General features: G+C 58.5%; 1 protein-coding gene and 1 long non-coding RNA gene across 3 annotated transcripts; both read right to left on the reverse strand.

Moving 5' to 3' along the window:
- Positions 1-493: 493 nt before the first annotated feature.
- Positions 494-4,152, reverse strand: PIM1 (Pim-1 proto-oncogene, serine/threonine kinase). Of its 2 annotated transcripts, XM_015884785.3 has the most exons (6): positions 3,849-4,152; positions 3,660-3,766; positions 3,526-3,576; positions 2,692-3,058; positions 1,909-2,085; positions 494-1,742 (listed from the first exon to the last, which is right to left on the reverse strand). In XM_015884785.3, the coding sequence occupies exons 1-6, from the start codon at positions 3,928-3,930 to the stop codon at positions 1,585-1,587; spliced, it is 942 nt and encodes a 313-aa protein (XP_015740271.1). In that variant the 5' UTR covers positions 3,931-4,152; the 3' UTR covers positions 494-1,584. The 2 variants fall into 2 exon arrangements, with proteins under 2 accessions (XP_015740271.1, XP_085383198.1); XM_085527072.1 differs by lacking the exons at positions 3,526-3,576; positions 3,660-3,766.
- An 8,701-nt stretch (positions 4,153-12,853) lies between these two features.
- LOC107324619 (uncharacterized) lies at positions 12,854-14,615 on the reverse strand. The gene is made up of 2 exons (XR_001559524.3): positions 14,330-14,615; positions 12,854-13,127 (listed from the first exon to the last, which is right to left on the reverse strand). It is a non-coding gene; the product is annotated as an uncharacterized LOC107324619 (long non-coding RNA).
- Positions 14,616-15,814: the final 1,199 nt, after the last annotated feature.

Consider the following 15,814-nt stretch of genomic DNA (forward strand, 5'->3'; position numbering starts at 1 on the left):
ACATCATAAGCAAAGCATCAGCGCTGCTGACCGACTTCCCATAACGTTGCCATGGGCTTCCTCTGGGGCTGGAGGTGGGGACAGCACAGCAGTGGCTGCCTGCACCCTAAGCAACACCCACCGCGTGGACAGAGCAGGAGGAACAGGCTCAGCAGTGCCGAATGTACTTGGGCAAACAACATCCGGTGTTTCGCAAGCTGGCTTTGATGTCTGTTTACTCTCCATCCCCAGCACATGCTCTCCACAGAGGCCTGGAGCAGACAGGAGGGCACTGCACTGCTTTGATCTCTCCCAGACCTGCAGGGAACAGTCGGGCTGAAGACACCCCAGAGGGCTGCGCTGTGCTGCCTCACGGGGCTGCCCTGGGTTGGAGTCTTTGGGGCTGGGCTGCATTTTCATCTCCATTGGGATGCTGCAGCCCCATGGTGTGTCAGTACCCCACTTGCTCCCACTTCTCTCCATCCCACCCTGCAATAATAAAGAGATGCCTCCATTTCACGATTTTCTTTTTATTTAAAACCGCATTGTATAAAAAAAATAGGATTTCTGAATTCCCCTGTACAATATTAACTATTAACAAAAACCCGCCGGTGACACACACACAGTCTGCATGTACAGACAACAGCGCTCTGCAAGCTCAGCCTGAAGAGTGCATGGGCACACACAGCCCTCCCAGCCCCCAAAGCCCATCTGTGACGTGGGACAGACACATGGACACAGAGCGAAATCTGACTGGGCACTGGGGGTCAGCAGCTGCAGAAGCAAAGTGTGGGTCAGGGACCCAAGTGGGTTATAAATAAATAAATAAGTTATTACCCTCCTGGCTCAGGCTCCTCCTTGCAGGAAAAGAAAAAAAAAAAAAAAAAAAAAAAGAAAAAAGAAAACATGAAAAAATAAAAATAAAAAAAAATCCACAAAAATAAATTAAAAACTTGGAAGGGGAATAAAAAAGGGCAAAAAAGTTACCATTATTAACAACTGTACACCAAGCTTTGCTCCTGTATAATAACTCTGTACACACATTTACAGCTCTGTTGGGTTGCATTGTTTGTGCATTGGGAAGCAGAGGGCTCAAGGAAGGCATCACCGCAGGGCTCCAAGCTCCTCCTGACCTGCTTCCTTCTGGGAAGGGAAACGTATCTACACCCCGGCCAGGCATGGAAAAGCAGCAGTGTAGGAAAATTCAAGTATTTCCTCCAGCACAGCCCACGTCATGACTGAAGGCACTCGAAGATGGTGACAGCACACAGAGCACAGCACCTGCCCTGCCCTCCCCAGACAGCTTTACCCCCCCCACCCCCCACCGCCACCTCATTGAAGCTTTTCAGAGTTCCAGTCCTCTCACAGTCCCGAATTCAGCAGGCCAGGAAGACTCGTGGGAGTCCCCAGAGACAGAACCAAACCCCCAAAGTTTACTGAAAAGAAACCATCAAGTGAGATAGGACCACTGAGCCCACGTCCAGCTGGGATCCAACCTCTGGCTGAGTTTGGCTCCGGAGAACTGCACGGTGCCAAGCAATGATCTCAACTCAATGCCACAGTCCCAAGGCAACGGTCTGCTCCTTCTGGGACACACAGGAGGTGCTATTTGCCTGTCTCCTGAAGCAAGCTGTGCAGGTGGATCTCAGCTGCCTCCTGGGACAGGTGGACACTCTGCATCCAGGAGTGGTTGGAGATGTCCTCAAAAGACGGTCGGTCTGAGGGGCGCTGGGAAAGGCACCACCGGATGAGATGTTCACACTCTGGGGACGCAAAGCAGCAGTCAGCGTGAGCAGGGGGCACTCAGCACTGCACCCAAACCCCCCACCCACCACACATTGGTGGACTGCAGGGCACAGAGACACACCACCCCCTTCAGCTCCCCAGTGGATGATGTGAACCCCTCACTGCTCTCAATCCAGTGCCCACCTGGAGAGACCCTCTGCCTGAAGTACACCTGGCCACGCAGAATGTCCTCATCGTGCTCGAAGGGGATGTCCCCACACACCATGTCATACAGCAGCACACCCAGGGACCACACAGTGGCTGAGCGCCCATGGTACCGATGGTAGCGGATCCACTCTGGCGGGCTGTAGACTCGCGTGCCTGCAGGAGAACAGCGGCTTATGTCCCGTGGGGGCGGGTGAGGACGGCGGGGAGAGGGGGTCACCAGGCGTCACACCACCCCCAGCAGCACGTGACTCTTGTTTACAAACTTTGGGTTGTAAAATAAAGGCAGTGGGGCCGGAAGGTGGCAGCACGGGGTCGGGGAAGGCCGGGAGCCAAGCGTTACATGCAAAAAATAAAACTCCCGAGGGAGGAGTGGGGGGGGGGGGAAACAACCACACCTTGTGCCCACCCCTCTGCCAAAAGAGAAACGAAATCAATTTAAAAACAACTGTATAAAAATCAAACAAGGGGAACGGAGCCGTCCTTCTGGGCTGCACACCATGCTTTGCAACCTCTCCCCCCCACCACCACCACCATCCAACCCAACCCACCCCAGGAGCTGTTTGTTTTTGTCGGCTGCCCTCCCCCGGCCCCAGCCCGCAGCGTTGGTTGGGTGCTCACACCGGGAGCCGGCTCCCATTTCACAACACCCTGAGGTACCAAACACTCTGCGGGCAGCTGAATAATGCCACATCTCCACCCCCCTCACCCCCCCATTTTGCTGCATGCAGGGGGACGCCTCGGCGCACGGCAATGTCTCACCATCAAAATCGGTGTAGACAGTGTCCTTGAGGAGGGCACCGGAGCCGAAGTCGATGAGTTTGAGCTCTCCGGTGGCGAGGTCGATGAGGATGTTCTCGTCCTTGATGTCGCGGTGCAGCACGCCGCGGTCATGGCAGTGCTGCACGGCCTCCAGCACCTGGCGGAACAGCTCCCGCGCCAGCTCCTCCGCCAGGGCCCCCCGCTCCGTGATGAAGTCGAAGAGATCCTGCACCGGTTCTGGCCTCTCCAGCACCAGCACGAAGCTGTCCGGACGTTCAAACCAATCGAGGAGGCGGATGATGCCGCGGAAATCCGTGCCCACCTTCTTCAGCAGTAGGATCTCCATCGGCACGCGCGTGCCGCTGGGCTGCGGGGACACCGGTGCTGTCAGCGCCAGGTCCTTTGGTGCGTCCCCGAAAGCCGGGGATGCTCCCTGCCCCATCCCCCGGCTGGATAAATCCAATCAGCCCCAGCCCGAGCTGCTCCAGTGCCCCCAGATCAGCGATATTCCAGTGGCTTCCCCTCTGCATCCCAGAACCAGGGATGCTCTGGACCGCCCCACTCCTACTGTGCATCAAACCAAGGATGCTCCGGATTCCCCCCATCCCACACCCCAGTACAGGGATGGTCTGGATACTTCGCAGTACCTTAAGACAAGGAACGCTCCGACACCCCCCCCAAGCTCCAAAACCAGGGACGCTTCCCAACCCATCCCCCCCAGAACCAGAGATGCTCCATCCTCCCCCCGCACCCCTAACAGGGATACTCCGGCGTTTCGTCCCCCCATCCACACCGCTCTCTCCCCCCTCCCATCCCCCGTTCCCCGGTGCTCACCAGCTCGCCCCACTCGGAGATGCGGTCCCTCGCCACGTGCTTGATGGCCACCTGCGGGGCGATGCGCGGCGCTCAGCGGGGCTGAGCCGGGCCGAACCCCGCCGCCCGCCGCCCGCGGCTCACCCCGCACTTACCGGGGCGCTGTCGGAGAGGCGGATCCCCGAATAGACGGAGCCGAACCCCCCGCTGCCCAGCAGCGGGCCCACCTGGTACAGCTTCTCCAGCGGCTCCTTCTCCTTCCCTGCGGGAGGAGCGCGGCGTCAGCGCTTCCCCGACCCGAGCCCCAGCACCGCACCGCCCCGCACCGCCCCGCGGCTCCTCACCTGCGGGCAGTTTGGCGGCGTGCAGCTCCGCGCCGGGCCCAGAACGAAGATGGGCCAACGAGTTGATTTTGGAAAGCAGCATCCCCGCCGCCGTGCTCCGGCTGCAGCCCCGCCCGAACAAACCCGACCCAGGCGGCTCGGGCAGCCCAGCCCGGCTGGAGGCGGGCGGGGGACGGCGAGCCGAGAGGAGGAGGAGGAGGAGGAGGAGGACGAGGGAGGAGGAGGGAGAAGGGGCCGGGGGAAGGGGGGGGCGGCGCGGGGCGGGCACGGCGCGACTGCTCCCCGCGCTGCCGGACTCTCGTGTGGCGCGTCAGCCCCGCGCCGGCCGCGGGAGTAGCGAGAGGCGGGGGCGGGGCCGGGGACAGCCGGGGGGCGGGGCCTCCGCTGGGCGCGCCGATCTGACGCCCCGCCCATTCGGCCGCTCCTCAGCCAATAGGGCGCGGCCCGCGCGGCGGAGCGACGGCGGCGGGCAACGACGTGGCGGGAAGGAAAAGGCGCCAAAGGAGCCGGGCGGGGGGCGGCGTCATGGGCGGGGGGAGCGCGGGTGGCGGGAACGTGGGGAGCGGCGTGCAGGGATGGGGGGAGGGGCGGCGGTGCGGAGCACTGTGAGGTCACGCTCACACCGGGGGAGGGGGCTGAGAGAACGAAGGGACCGAGAGCGTCGTGACGGGAACGGGGCTCACGAGGAGCGGCGTGTTGTGCGGGGAGCGGCCGGACGCGGCTGTGAAGGTGACGCCGCCCGTACAGCGCGGGGGGGCAGCGGCTCCGCCCGGCCCTGTGCCCCCACCGGCAGCCATTCACACACCCCGTGTGATGCCCCGTGTGACGCCTCGGCCCCGTGCCGGGATGGGCGCTGACAGCGCCGGCGCTTCCCGGCCTTTATGCACAGACACCCCCCACAGCAGCCCCGGCTCTTCATTTCCCCACGTTACTGCAGCCCGGCCGTTCCTGCACCTTTCACTTCATCCGTTCCTACACAACCCCTGGCAAACCGACGCCTGAGCTATTCCCTTTTCTAATACAAGGTTCCCGCTGGAGGCTCTTTGATTAACAGCCTTTCTTTTATCCTTCTCTTTCTTCCTTCCTTTCCCCCCGCAGAAGTCACAGCCTGAAATGCTTCACCGAGTTCCAGAGATAAGATAAATAAACGCTGGATGGAGGTCTCTGATTACTCACGCTGTTACCACGCGGAGCAAAGAGCTGCGGCCGCTGCTCCAGACGGAGCCCATCTGCACTCGTCGGTCCCGAGGAGTTCCCAGCATCCCACACATATTTGTGGGCTGAATTGTCCAAATTGAATGGGTTTTTACTGGAAGTGCTGGTGAGCACCACGGCTCTTTCAGTGTTTCTTTTCAAAGGGAAACACTCCAGGATGTCGCCCACCCCGCCATGGTGCAGGAGATGCTCGCTGCCTTTTTGGGGCTTAGGGAGGATGCTGAACATCCCTCGAGGGCTGGGAGCACCTCAACCTGCTGGCCTTTTTGTATTGATAAAGTGTGTAGAAATGAGACACGGCAGCCTTCCTCCCTTTTGTTGTTTCTTCTTCTTGTTGTCATGTGGGGGTGATGCAAGCTCGGGGTGGAGCAGGGCTGCTTTTCTCCTGCCCTATTCCCCACCCGAAGCCTGGGCAGGTTCGGGATGGCCGGTTCTGCCAGTCCTCCTTGGGACCGCCTGACTCAGCACCCGGCCCCAAACTCATTGCTGGATTCCCGACGATGAAAGGTGCCACCCAGGCTGCCCTGGAAACGGAGGCCCTTTATTTACAAACAAGGCTCACCCTGGGAGCAGCAGGGCTTTCCTGGGGGCTGCCTTCCCTGACCTCCCTCGGGCCTCTTCCTCTCCCTGCCCAAACCACTCCTTAGCATCCAGGGCAGCAGCACGTCTTGCAACCTGGATGATTTGGGGCCAGCTCATCACTGAGTTCTCAGGGCCTGAGTCAGTGCAGCTCTTCCTGCGGGTGCGGAGGGCTGGCAGCCCTGTCCCAGAGGTGAAGGGGAGGTATTTCCCACATGCAGCAGGGAGATGGGCGGCACGCTGCCCTATTTCCTAACCGTATCCACTCTGTCCTCAGAATAACCCACCCAGTTGTATCCCAAAACACCCTAACCCGTGCTGGGAGCTGCCTGTTACTCCAGGGCCTGACCTATATACTCACCTTTCCCTCACGCCAGCCTGGCCAATGCAATTGGGATGTGTCAGGCATTCAGGCTAACGTGAACCAAAGCTCATCCTGCAGGAATCACCTCTTTCCCCTGCCCACTTCCGCTTAATGAAAGCTGCCAGGAATGAGGGCACAGCAGAGCAGCCCGCATCCTCTTGCGCGCTTTGTGGATGTGTGGGTCATACACCCATAGAATGGTTGGGTTGGAAGGACCTCACAGCCCTCAGCCTTAACCCTGCCATGGGCTGAGTGCCTCCCCCCCCTCCGGATTAAGCTGCCCCATCCATGGCTTTGGGCACCTCCAGGGATGGCCCTTTGCAAGTAGACTCAGTGGCCCAGGATGGCTCCTGCTCCTGGGTCAAACCCTGCAAATTGAGACAGCCAATGCTTTTGTGGGGGGTCGTGCAGGGCTAACAAGGAGGAAAACCCAAAGGGGTGAAGCAGAACCGGGGGTGTATGTAGTGCTGGGGGCAGCCTGCAGGAGAGCAGCTCCCAGCAGATATCAAAAGATCAGCCCTCCATGCTGCAAACAATCCTGGCAGCTTTTGGGCTCTTCAGTGGCATTCCAGTCTAACCAGGGCTGTCTTGCATGATAATCAGGCTTAATTACCGCTTTATCGCTTGATTGCTGTGCTGGGCCCTTGGAGCTGCAGTCTTGCTTTCTCAGTTTACTTTTTGTTTCCTCCTCTGCCTCCCACCCTTCCCCGCTGGCACAATTAGCAAATAGGTGATGATGCTGAGGGCCAGGGCGATACCGGGGTGAGACAGAGGGGAATGTGATGGGCTGCGAAGGGAGCAAACAGACCTTGTGCAGCCCTTGGAGGAGACACCCCCAATTTGCTTTCACCCACGTGAGGTCACCCCAAGAGCAGCAAAAGTGTGCCCTGCTGTCACTCAGTGCTGCTGGAGATGCGGTTTGCACAACACACCATGTGCTGTGCTGCAGGATGTGGCCACACATGGGGCACGTGGGACTGTGGCTTTTTGGGACCAGTGTGGTCCACGGGATTCCAACACTGGATGAACACAAAAGGACCATAGAATGGTTGGGTCGGACCCTTCTCTCCATCCTGAGGGTCCCCAGGCCTGGCTGGGACACACACATCTCATCGTGGGGCTGGCTTCACCCCAGCAGCACCACTCCTGCGTTTGTGATGCTTCCCAGTGCCAGGCACATCAACCCTACAGTGAATGGGGCGAAGGAGTGGAACTGGGAATGGGTTCTTTCCGTATCGTCTGTTTTTTGACTTGGTTCTTTTTGTTGGCTTCCAGCGCGGGCTTTTTTGGGCGCGGAGGTGCGCGTGGAGCCGGCAGCATGGCTAATCTGCTCCATGAATGGAGCCACACGGGGGGTGGGGGGGGAGGACCGGGAGGTTGAGAGAGCTGCATAGTTGGGATTCCTTCATCTGGGTGGGCTCCTTCTCCCCAGACTCTCAGGATGTGGGAAATGGAAGATGAAAGGCACTGCATTTCCAGCCTCTCGGGTTACAATGTCTAAAGGGGTGGCTGGGGAGGGGGACCGGGGGGGATACTATAGGGAAACCTGGGTTGGGAAATGGCCCCGGCGAGGTTGGGGCCGAGCCGCTCGTGTTTCACATCACGTCAGGGCTGAGGAATTTCCTCTGCTCTGGGGGTGCCTCGAAGAGAAAGGGGGAGGCTTTAAGGTTAGCGGGGAGGAATAATAGCCAAGAGGCGACGGATTAGAAGTGTTACCCAGGGATCGCTGTTTACAAGCAAAACCCTCTTGCAGAGCGGAGGGGAAAGGGGGGCTCGTGGGAGCACGGGCCCACACGCTGCCATGGTGCTGAGGCCGCGTGTCCCCTCTGGTGGGGAAGGTCCCTGTATGGGGTGGGGTGTAGGGTCTGAGCTGTATGGGGCACAGCAGCAGCTCCACAGCTCCTGGTGTCATCCCACAGCACCCTGAGCCATGCCTTTGTTATTATTTTGGTGGTGCAAGTTGAAGGTGGAAGAGATGGGAAGGAGGTGCGTTTCTCCTGGACTTTTCCCCTTTAGCCTCTGCCTCTGGTCCTGACAGCCAGGCCAGGGCTCTGCGGGACCCTGGGCTGTGCCTGAGAGTCAGGATCCATCCCAGCAACCAGCACCACAGGCTGGCATCCCATGGGAGAAAGGACACAAACCACAGCCCCAGCCAAGGCTAGCGTGTCCTTGCAGCTCTGCTCCCTTCTGCAGAGCTCTTGCACAAGCGGAGTGCCTTTTGAAAGACGAAAGTGATGTGTTTGCCCATCTGCCACTTCCCCACTGCCCTTCCCAGGTACATTCCTGGCATTGCTCTGTCTGGGAGTGCGGGGAGGGGGTCTGACCCTCTGAGCATGGGAAAAATGCTGCTGGGTGTGCAGGGCAGCAGCACACAGAGCAGGGTGATGGGGTCAGCCAGGAGATCCCTTTCATCTTTGCGTGGGTTTTGGCGGCCACGCATCCGAGCAGCGCGGGAGCGAGAGGGTTTTGTCTGCGGCTGCAGCCAGCGGGGCCATGCTGCCACGTGGTGAGGATGGAGCAGCGCTGGGAAGGACACCCCATGGGTGATGGATGGGCAGCTGGACTTCGTCTCTTTGCACTGCTCTGGGAGCTGGAAATCCCAATGGAAACTCATCACTGTGGCCATGAGGTTGGCAGCAGAGGTTGGGAGCAGCCCTGGCACGAGGGCTGGGCCCGGCACAACCCCAGGGTGTCCATGTCTGCCCTGTGCTGCCGCCCGCCCTTGTTGGCCAAAGGAGGAGACCCAGCACAGCTCTGCCCCGCACAGAGCCGGATCCTGCCTGGCTTCCAGGAATCGGCTGTGGGTGACAGCTGGTGCCTGGGCCAATGTCTGCTTCTCCGAGTGTACCCAGGGATGGATGTTCCCATTTCCTAATGTGCTCCACCCAGCTCTTGGTGCGCCTGTTTCCTAATGCAGCCAAGATGTGATGCACCCACTTCCTAATGCATCTATGTCCTGGTGTGCACTCATTTCCTAACACACCCTGCTCCCTGTGCACCTGCTTCTACCTGATGCCCCCAAGTCCTGCTACATCCACTTCCAAATGCACTCAGCTCCTGGTGCACCCATTTCCTAAAGCACCCACTTCCACATGCACCCGGCTCCTCCTGCAGCACCAGGGGATTCCCCTTGCCTGGCCCTGGCTCTGCCACACGGCAAAGGATTCTCCTGCAGGCACAAAGCAGATGGTGAAACACTGTCTAACGAGATCAGAGATTAATCTGTGCTTTGCTTCCAAATCACATAATCATGCAATTATTCTCGGTATCGGGGTGGAGCAAACCCTGCTGTCTGCTCGCTCCCGGGGCACCGCAGCAGTGCTGGGTGCAGGCAGGCAGCTCCCCTGGTGCAGAGCAGGAGCACACCCAGCGACTCCCAGTTTCCACCAGTATGAGGCAACAAGGGTGGATGTGGAGCACGGCTCGGTGCTGCCGCACACCCCACATGCAGCCCAGGCTGCTACCTCCCCAGCAGCATTGTTGCTTTTTAGAGAGGAAATAGGACAATCTTGCATTTTGGGCAGCGTGTGCTGCTGGCGGCCCCAAATTCCTGCACAGCGGCAGCAGCATGGCCCCATTATCAGCAGCCAAGGGCTGTTTGCTGGAAAAAGGCTGCAGCTGGGGCCGGGTGACCCCACACTTCCTTCCTTTCCTGGAAGCCGAGCGTGACGCCGGCACGCCGATTACGGGCTGCTTTCACAACACAGGGCCTCGCTCATCCTGCAGCTCGTGGCACCTTCTCCGTGCCTCAGTTTCCCTTTTTTATCCATCTTATTGCCAGAGGAAAGCTGTCGTGGAACCTTTATGAGGTGTGGGGCAGCACGTGGTGCCTGCTGCTTGCAGGGTGGTGGGAATGGAGCATCCCCAGGCCAGCACCAGGAGCCTTATCGGGGCTGAGCCAGGAGGAAGTTTGCAGGGTGGATTCCAGCAGGCAGGTAAACAGCAGCCAGATGGGGCCCAGATCTCACCCGCCAAGCTGGGTTTGCACAGCCTGGCCGATTATTTGCTCTAGGGACGGCTTTTCCCTCTATTGAACGTCAGCAGTGGTGCCGGGACGTCACTGGGGCTGTCCCACGGGCTCCTCCATCACCTCCTTGGCCCTGTGCCTGCATCCGGAGTGCAGGCAGCAGTGTGGCACTGTGGGTGCTTTGCAGCATTGCAGCCCTGCACGCCTCTGCTCAGAGTGCTGCACCCGCCACAGACACTGCTCAGAGGGATAAGCCATGTCACAGCCAAAAGGATTTGGGATGCCTGGGGTCAGGGATGCACAGAGGGCAGGATGCAGGGTCCTGGCCCCATAGACCTCTTGGCTCTGCCATTTCACCAGCCAGCAGCTGACACCAGGAGTTCCCTGGCACGTGTAAGGCTGCATCCATTTCCTAACACATCCATTCACCCATTTCCTAAAGGACCTATTTCCTACTGCTCCCAGCTCCCAACATACTCCATTCACTGATGGGACATGGAGGGGACTGATAGGTTGGGGGGAGCCCAGCAGCTGCTCAGGACATTTGTTGGCTGTGTCAGAAGGAAAAGACGTCAAGTTGCCCACTTTAATTGAAAGCCACTGCTGTGGGTTTGGCTTAATCCGCCCTCCTCCTCCTCCCTCATTAGATAACGTCTCGCTGAAACCACTTTGCAAACTCACAGCATTCCTGTGTGCTGAGCCCGCTGCAGCGCACAGAACTTACCCGCTTGTGACATGAGTGGGAATGAGATAGAGGGGAGGGATGCAGGGGAGAAATGGCCTCATGGGGCTGGCGGTTGGGGGTTGGAGGTCTTATAGGGAATGAAAAGCAGAGATTTTTTCAAGCAAAAAGGGAAGATTGGGAGGGGGTGAATTTGAAGGCCTCAAATTGGAAAGTGAAGAGGAAATGTTCAAGGTGAGGGCAGTTCTGAGCAGGATTTGTGCCCAAAAACAAGCACAGGGCAGAAGCAGTGGTGCCCTGACCCTCACAGAGCATCGCCCAGCACTGGGACAGGGTGGTGTTGTGGGGGGTCCTTCCTCTTTGTTGTTCTGCAGAAGTGGCCAAAGAGGAACCCATCAGGCTCTGGGGAGGAGGTGCATTTCCCACTAACTGCCTGCATTGCCCTCCCCATTCAAGGACACCCCAGAGCTGCCAGCTGTGGGGAATGCATCCCTGCTATGCTGCACGCTGTGCTCCCAGCCAAGCACAGCACTCCAGAGCGTGGGTTTGTTTGGGTTGAGGGGTCACAATGCTTTCAGGAAAGGAAGTGCAGAGAAGCATACACCTGGCTGTGACCGGCCATCCCTGTGGCATCTGACAGAGGTGACACGAGGCTGGAGGCCACCCAGGGCTGCCCCATGGCTCTCCTGCATGGCCACCTCCATTTGGAGGCATGGAAGGCGCAGGGATGCTCCTGGTGCTCTCGGTTTTATCAGCTCAATGCAGCTTTGTGCCTGGCCTTGGGGAGAAAGGTTTTTTCCCAGCAGAGCCTTATCAAGGTGCCAAGCCCTGGATGGTGCTTTCTTTCATCTCAGTGTTAAATGAAAGATGGAAAAACAACGTTTGGGTGAACAATCGAAATTCCTGGAAAGTTATCTGAGTGCTGCAGCTGCTCCTGGGGCTGGGATTGTGCAGGGTGGGCATGGGGTGGACACAGGGCAGGAACACCACGAGAGGGGGAACCCGTCTGTGGGAAACCCCAGAGCATCCCTCCCTGGGGAGCAAAGGGAGCACAATTTCACAGGGACGGCCCAGGTGTGGGGCTGGGGGAAATGTGCAGCTGCTGGGTGAGAAGGGAGGGGATGATGGTCACTGCAAGATCGCCTCCCAGTGCTTGTCCCTCCTGCTGGGGGTCTCCGAGGTGCCACCTCCACCACCCCACCCCTCTTCTCCCATCCATCCACTGCAGGAGGAGCGGAGACCCGATGCTCTTGTGACACCTAATGGCAGCGACCGACCATCGCCACCTACAGCACCCGCTGCCATGAGCAGCTGTGGGCTGTTATCAGCGAGCCAAAATCAGAGAGATTTGGGAAAAGGGATCTGCCCCAGGGAAGGGGAGCTCGGGAGTGGGACGGTCCCCTGTTCTGTAGGGAAACGCTGTGGTCACGCTGCTGTCCCCAGGACCTCTGGCCAACCAGCTACAGGCACAACGAGTAGCACTGCTTGCAGATATGGAGGGGAAAGTCCCAGACTGCCCCAAACCCTGTGCCAAATGGGGAAAGCTTTTTAATTAGAGGGGGCTGATCCCACTTTGCAGCCCTGGAGCCGCTGCCCTCAGCCTACTGTCAGTCACCACCCTGCAGTCATCTGACTGCAGTACTCCAGTCTCATCCTGGCCCCACTGAGGTGTGGGAGGATCAGAGCTCCCCTTCCCACCGAGAGCAATCCCAGATGATGCTGCCAGCTGGATGCTTTTCATTGCTGGGTCCATTCAGCCCAGCGTTTATCTCAGCTCCCTACTCCAGCCCCTCTGCAGCAGAGCTCCTGTGCCACCCCTGTGCCACCCTTGTGCCAAATGTGGGGTCAACCTGGAAGCATGGAAGGATCAGTTTGGGGAAATTTCACTACCAGCACACATTGCTTCCTCTCCTGGAAAGAGACATAATGGGGTCACAGCACGGACATGGTGTGGATGCGATGTGGGCAGCACTGAATGGGGAAACTGAGGCATGGGGTAGGTGGAGGAGAAATGTGAGTACTGAAGGAGGTTGAGAAAATGCAGTTGCTCACTGCCAACTGGCTGTTTCCCTTCCTGGAGAAGCTCTTTGCAGGGTGGTGGGCAGAGGGGGGCACCGCCTTTAAGTGTATCTGATGGATAACTCCTCATAACCTAAATGCATTTTCAAGCTGGGATAATTGATGGATGTTTAACAGGATGCGCTTCCGACAGTCAGCAGGAGAAATGGACTCCCATTACTCTGCAGACATTTCTTTTTGCCATTGAACTCCTTTGTTCCGATTGATCCTTGCCTTTCCCACCATTCACTGCTCATTAATAATCCCCAAAGCAGCTGCTTCCCCCACGACCCATGATGCTGATGGCTCTCGTGGGGTTTCTGGGTGGATTTCATCCTGGTTTGGAGATCTCAGCTTCATAAAATAATGATTTTCCCCCCCAGAACATGGGGCAAAGTGGATTCTCTTCCAAACCTAAAAAGAACAGAGGGGGGAAGGCATGATGTGGCAATGTCCCTTCTGGTCAGTGCAATGCATCCTGCTTCTCCTGGGGGAATTTTGGGGTGAGACGTGGAGGTGGTGGGGCTGAGCCCCAAGGGAGAGGTCAGCACCGGGGTATCAGTGTGGTGCAGGCACAGAGCTGTTATCTGCAGCTGCTGCAGCTGCTGCAGCTCAGGATGGGCTTATCGGGATGGGGCCATCAGTGCTGGCCTCACGTCCCCACCCTGTGGGACTCAGCACTGAGCCATTCCTATAGCTGGGTGCTCTGACATGGGAATATACGCACAAGGACACTGAGCTGCCACTGCTCTGCTGTTAGGGAACACGGGGTCATTCCCTATGGCTCAGAGCCTCTTTCAGTGTTTGCTCCTAAATGTGTCCCAGTCACCAATGGGGACTGAGAACCTTTGTGTATCAGGGCCTGCTTTGCATCCCCGTGGGCTGTGCAGCACCACCATTCACTCCGTTTCCATTTCCCTTTGAACCATTTGAGCCCAACACAACCCCATGCACACAGCAGGGAGGGCAAACCCATGGAGCTGCTTCCCTGCCCATTTCCCCCCATGTCAGCTGCCCATTCCCCCCGGCGTCCCCCAGAGCCCCCACTCTGCCTGTCAGGTTTATCCCCCCCACATCCATCACTCTGCTGCGGTCCCAGTGTTGGTGCATTTTCCCTATTCCAAATCAAACCTGGCTGAATCTACTCTTTTTCTGCCGCAGCGGTGGATGGGGCACAGCCTTCAGCTGCAGGTTGGGGGGGGGGGGGGGGGAGCGTGGAGCTCTCAGTGCTGCCTCATGTGAGCATCTCTCATCCCTGCACGAACACACTCACATTGGGGTGTAATCATCGCGTGACTCAGCTTATCGGACGCTGGCAGCTCCGTGCCCGTGTGCCCCCATTCCTCCTCAACCCCATGGGCAGGGGGAGCAGCTCCCAGGTGGGCTGTGGGGGTATAAGGACCCACGCATCCCCCACTCAGCACCTGGGGATGGTGATGCATGAAGGAGGTGGGAGCATTCCAGGCAAAGGATGCGGCGGTCCAGCATCCCCCAGAGCATCCTAAAGAGGGGAGCAGGGGAGGGATGGGCGGCTGCGATCCTTCAATCTGGAGCAGCCCCGACCTGCTGACAAAGGCAGAGTTATTTTTAAAAAGCAGCCACTCAGCAAAACGCACCTTCACCGTGTCCTGCAGCCGCTGCCCGCCGAGGGGATCAATCCACGCCGGGAAAATGAGGATGGGAGTGCGGTCGCTGCCCCGCACGCTGTCACCCCCCTCGCCCTCCCCCACCCACCCCGGTGGCTTTTTGGAGCTGCCAAAGCCTCGTGGTAGTCACCGCAACTGCTCTCCTTCACTATTTATAGCCCGGGGTGCAGGGGGGGGCATAGCACGCAGCCCCCGGAGCATCACCCGCTCCCTCCGCAGCACCGCATCCTGCTCAGCCTCGTGGCCCTTTTTGTTTAATTTCTCAGATGATTTCCCTCCCCCACCCCCCCACCGCATTTCCAGGGCAACCGCCGGACCCACGTGGAATGTGCCGGGTGAGAAGGAGGCAGCCCCGCGCCTTGCTCCCATTGCCTTCTGGTGGTCAGTGCTGCCCGGCTGTACGGGCAGCGGAGCTCTGCCCGCAGCTGTATGTTCCCACTTTGGAGCTCCCCAGGTCTGAGCCCCAAAGCTCTCAGGATTATTTCCTATCTGGGGAGTTTTTTGCTGCAATGGGGCACAACCTGTCACTCCCCAGGGTCCAGTGCTCTGCCTGGGAGCCCTCCTTCCCCTTTATTGCCTCGATGTGAATTAATACCCATTTCCTGAAGCTTTTATGGTTTCCTCCCAAATGGCTTTTACATCAGGGGGGTATTGAGTTACAGCAGAAAGCAAAGAGCCACGGCTCTATGTGATCCCAAACCCACTGCACCCAGGGTTGGGTGGTGCATGTTACACCATCGGGACAGTGGGGAGCATCCAGGACCCTCCCAAACCCCCACAGTGGGTTACCTGAATGCATTGTTACTGGGGTGTAGCCAAGGGATTCGGGGGGGGGGGGGGGGGTTCCCTGGTTTTGGGGTGATTTCAGGGCTTTGCTCTCTGCTTTGCTTTGTGCCATGGGACCGGGCGCACGCACACCTCTCAGGCTGGTTACTGTAGAAACGAAATTAGCACAGGGAGGGAATGCAATCCCAGAGCTAATTAAGGTAATTACAGCTTCACACTAGCTGCTCACGAGGTCCAAGGACCTTCTGTAACTTGTGGAGGGGATCAGCCGCTGCTGGGGGGAGTCTTTAAACCCCACATTCTGCTGTGGTGCCACCCCTGGGCTCCCGTGGACCACACGGAGTCAGTGCTAACGCTGTGGACAGGATGTGCCACATGGCACCAAGTGATACTGCATGGTCAGTGCCCCAGGTGTGTCTCCTCCAGGTGTGCTGGACCCATCACAGTAAGAACACAGGGCTCTTACAGCAGCAGTGGTACCAATTGATGCACACATTGGTACCACTTCAGGATATCCATCTGGCACAAGCACTGGCAGCACATGGATGAGAACCAGGGAAGGGATGCTCTGACCTGGGGGAGGGCAGGGGGCTGCATTCCCCAGAGTGAGGCTGCAGGGAGGCAGTGGGATCTGGGGGTGTCGGGGATGCTCGGGGGGAGGATGTGTGG

This window comes from Coturnix japonica, chromosome 38 (genome assembly GCF_054131305.1).
Source record: "Coturnix japonica strain WE chromosome 38, WE-NBRP24, whole genome shotgun sequence".
Taxonomy (NCBI): Eukaryota; Metazoa; Chordata; class Aves; order Galliformes; family Phasianidae; genus Coturnix; species Coturnix japonica.

What these genes read in the sequence shown, in the direction of transcription:
- PIM1 (XM_015884785.3), bottom strand. Translation starts at nt 3,930, where the DNA reads ATGCTGCTTTCCAAAATCAACTCGTTGGCCCATCTTCGTTCTGGGCCC. An exon ending in CGCCGCCAAACTGCCCGCAG is followed by an intron (nt 3,767 to 3,848) that starts GTGAGGAGCCGC and finishes CTCCTCCCGCAG; the next exon opens with GGAAGGAGAAGGAGCCGCTG. An exon ending in TCTCCGAGTGGGGCGAGCTG is followed by an intron (nt 3,059 to 3,525) that starts GTGAGCACCGGG and finishes GTGTCCCCGCAG; the next exon opens with CCCAGCGGCACGCGCGTGCC.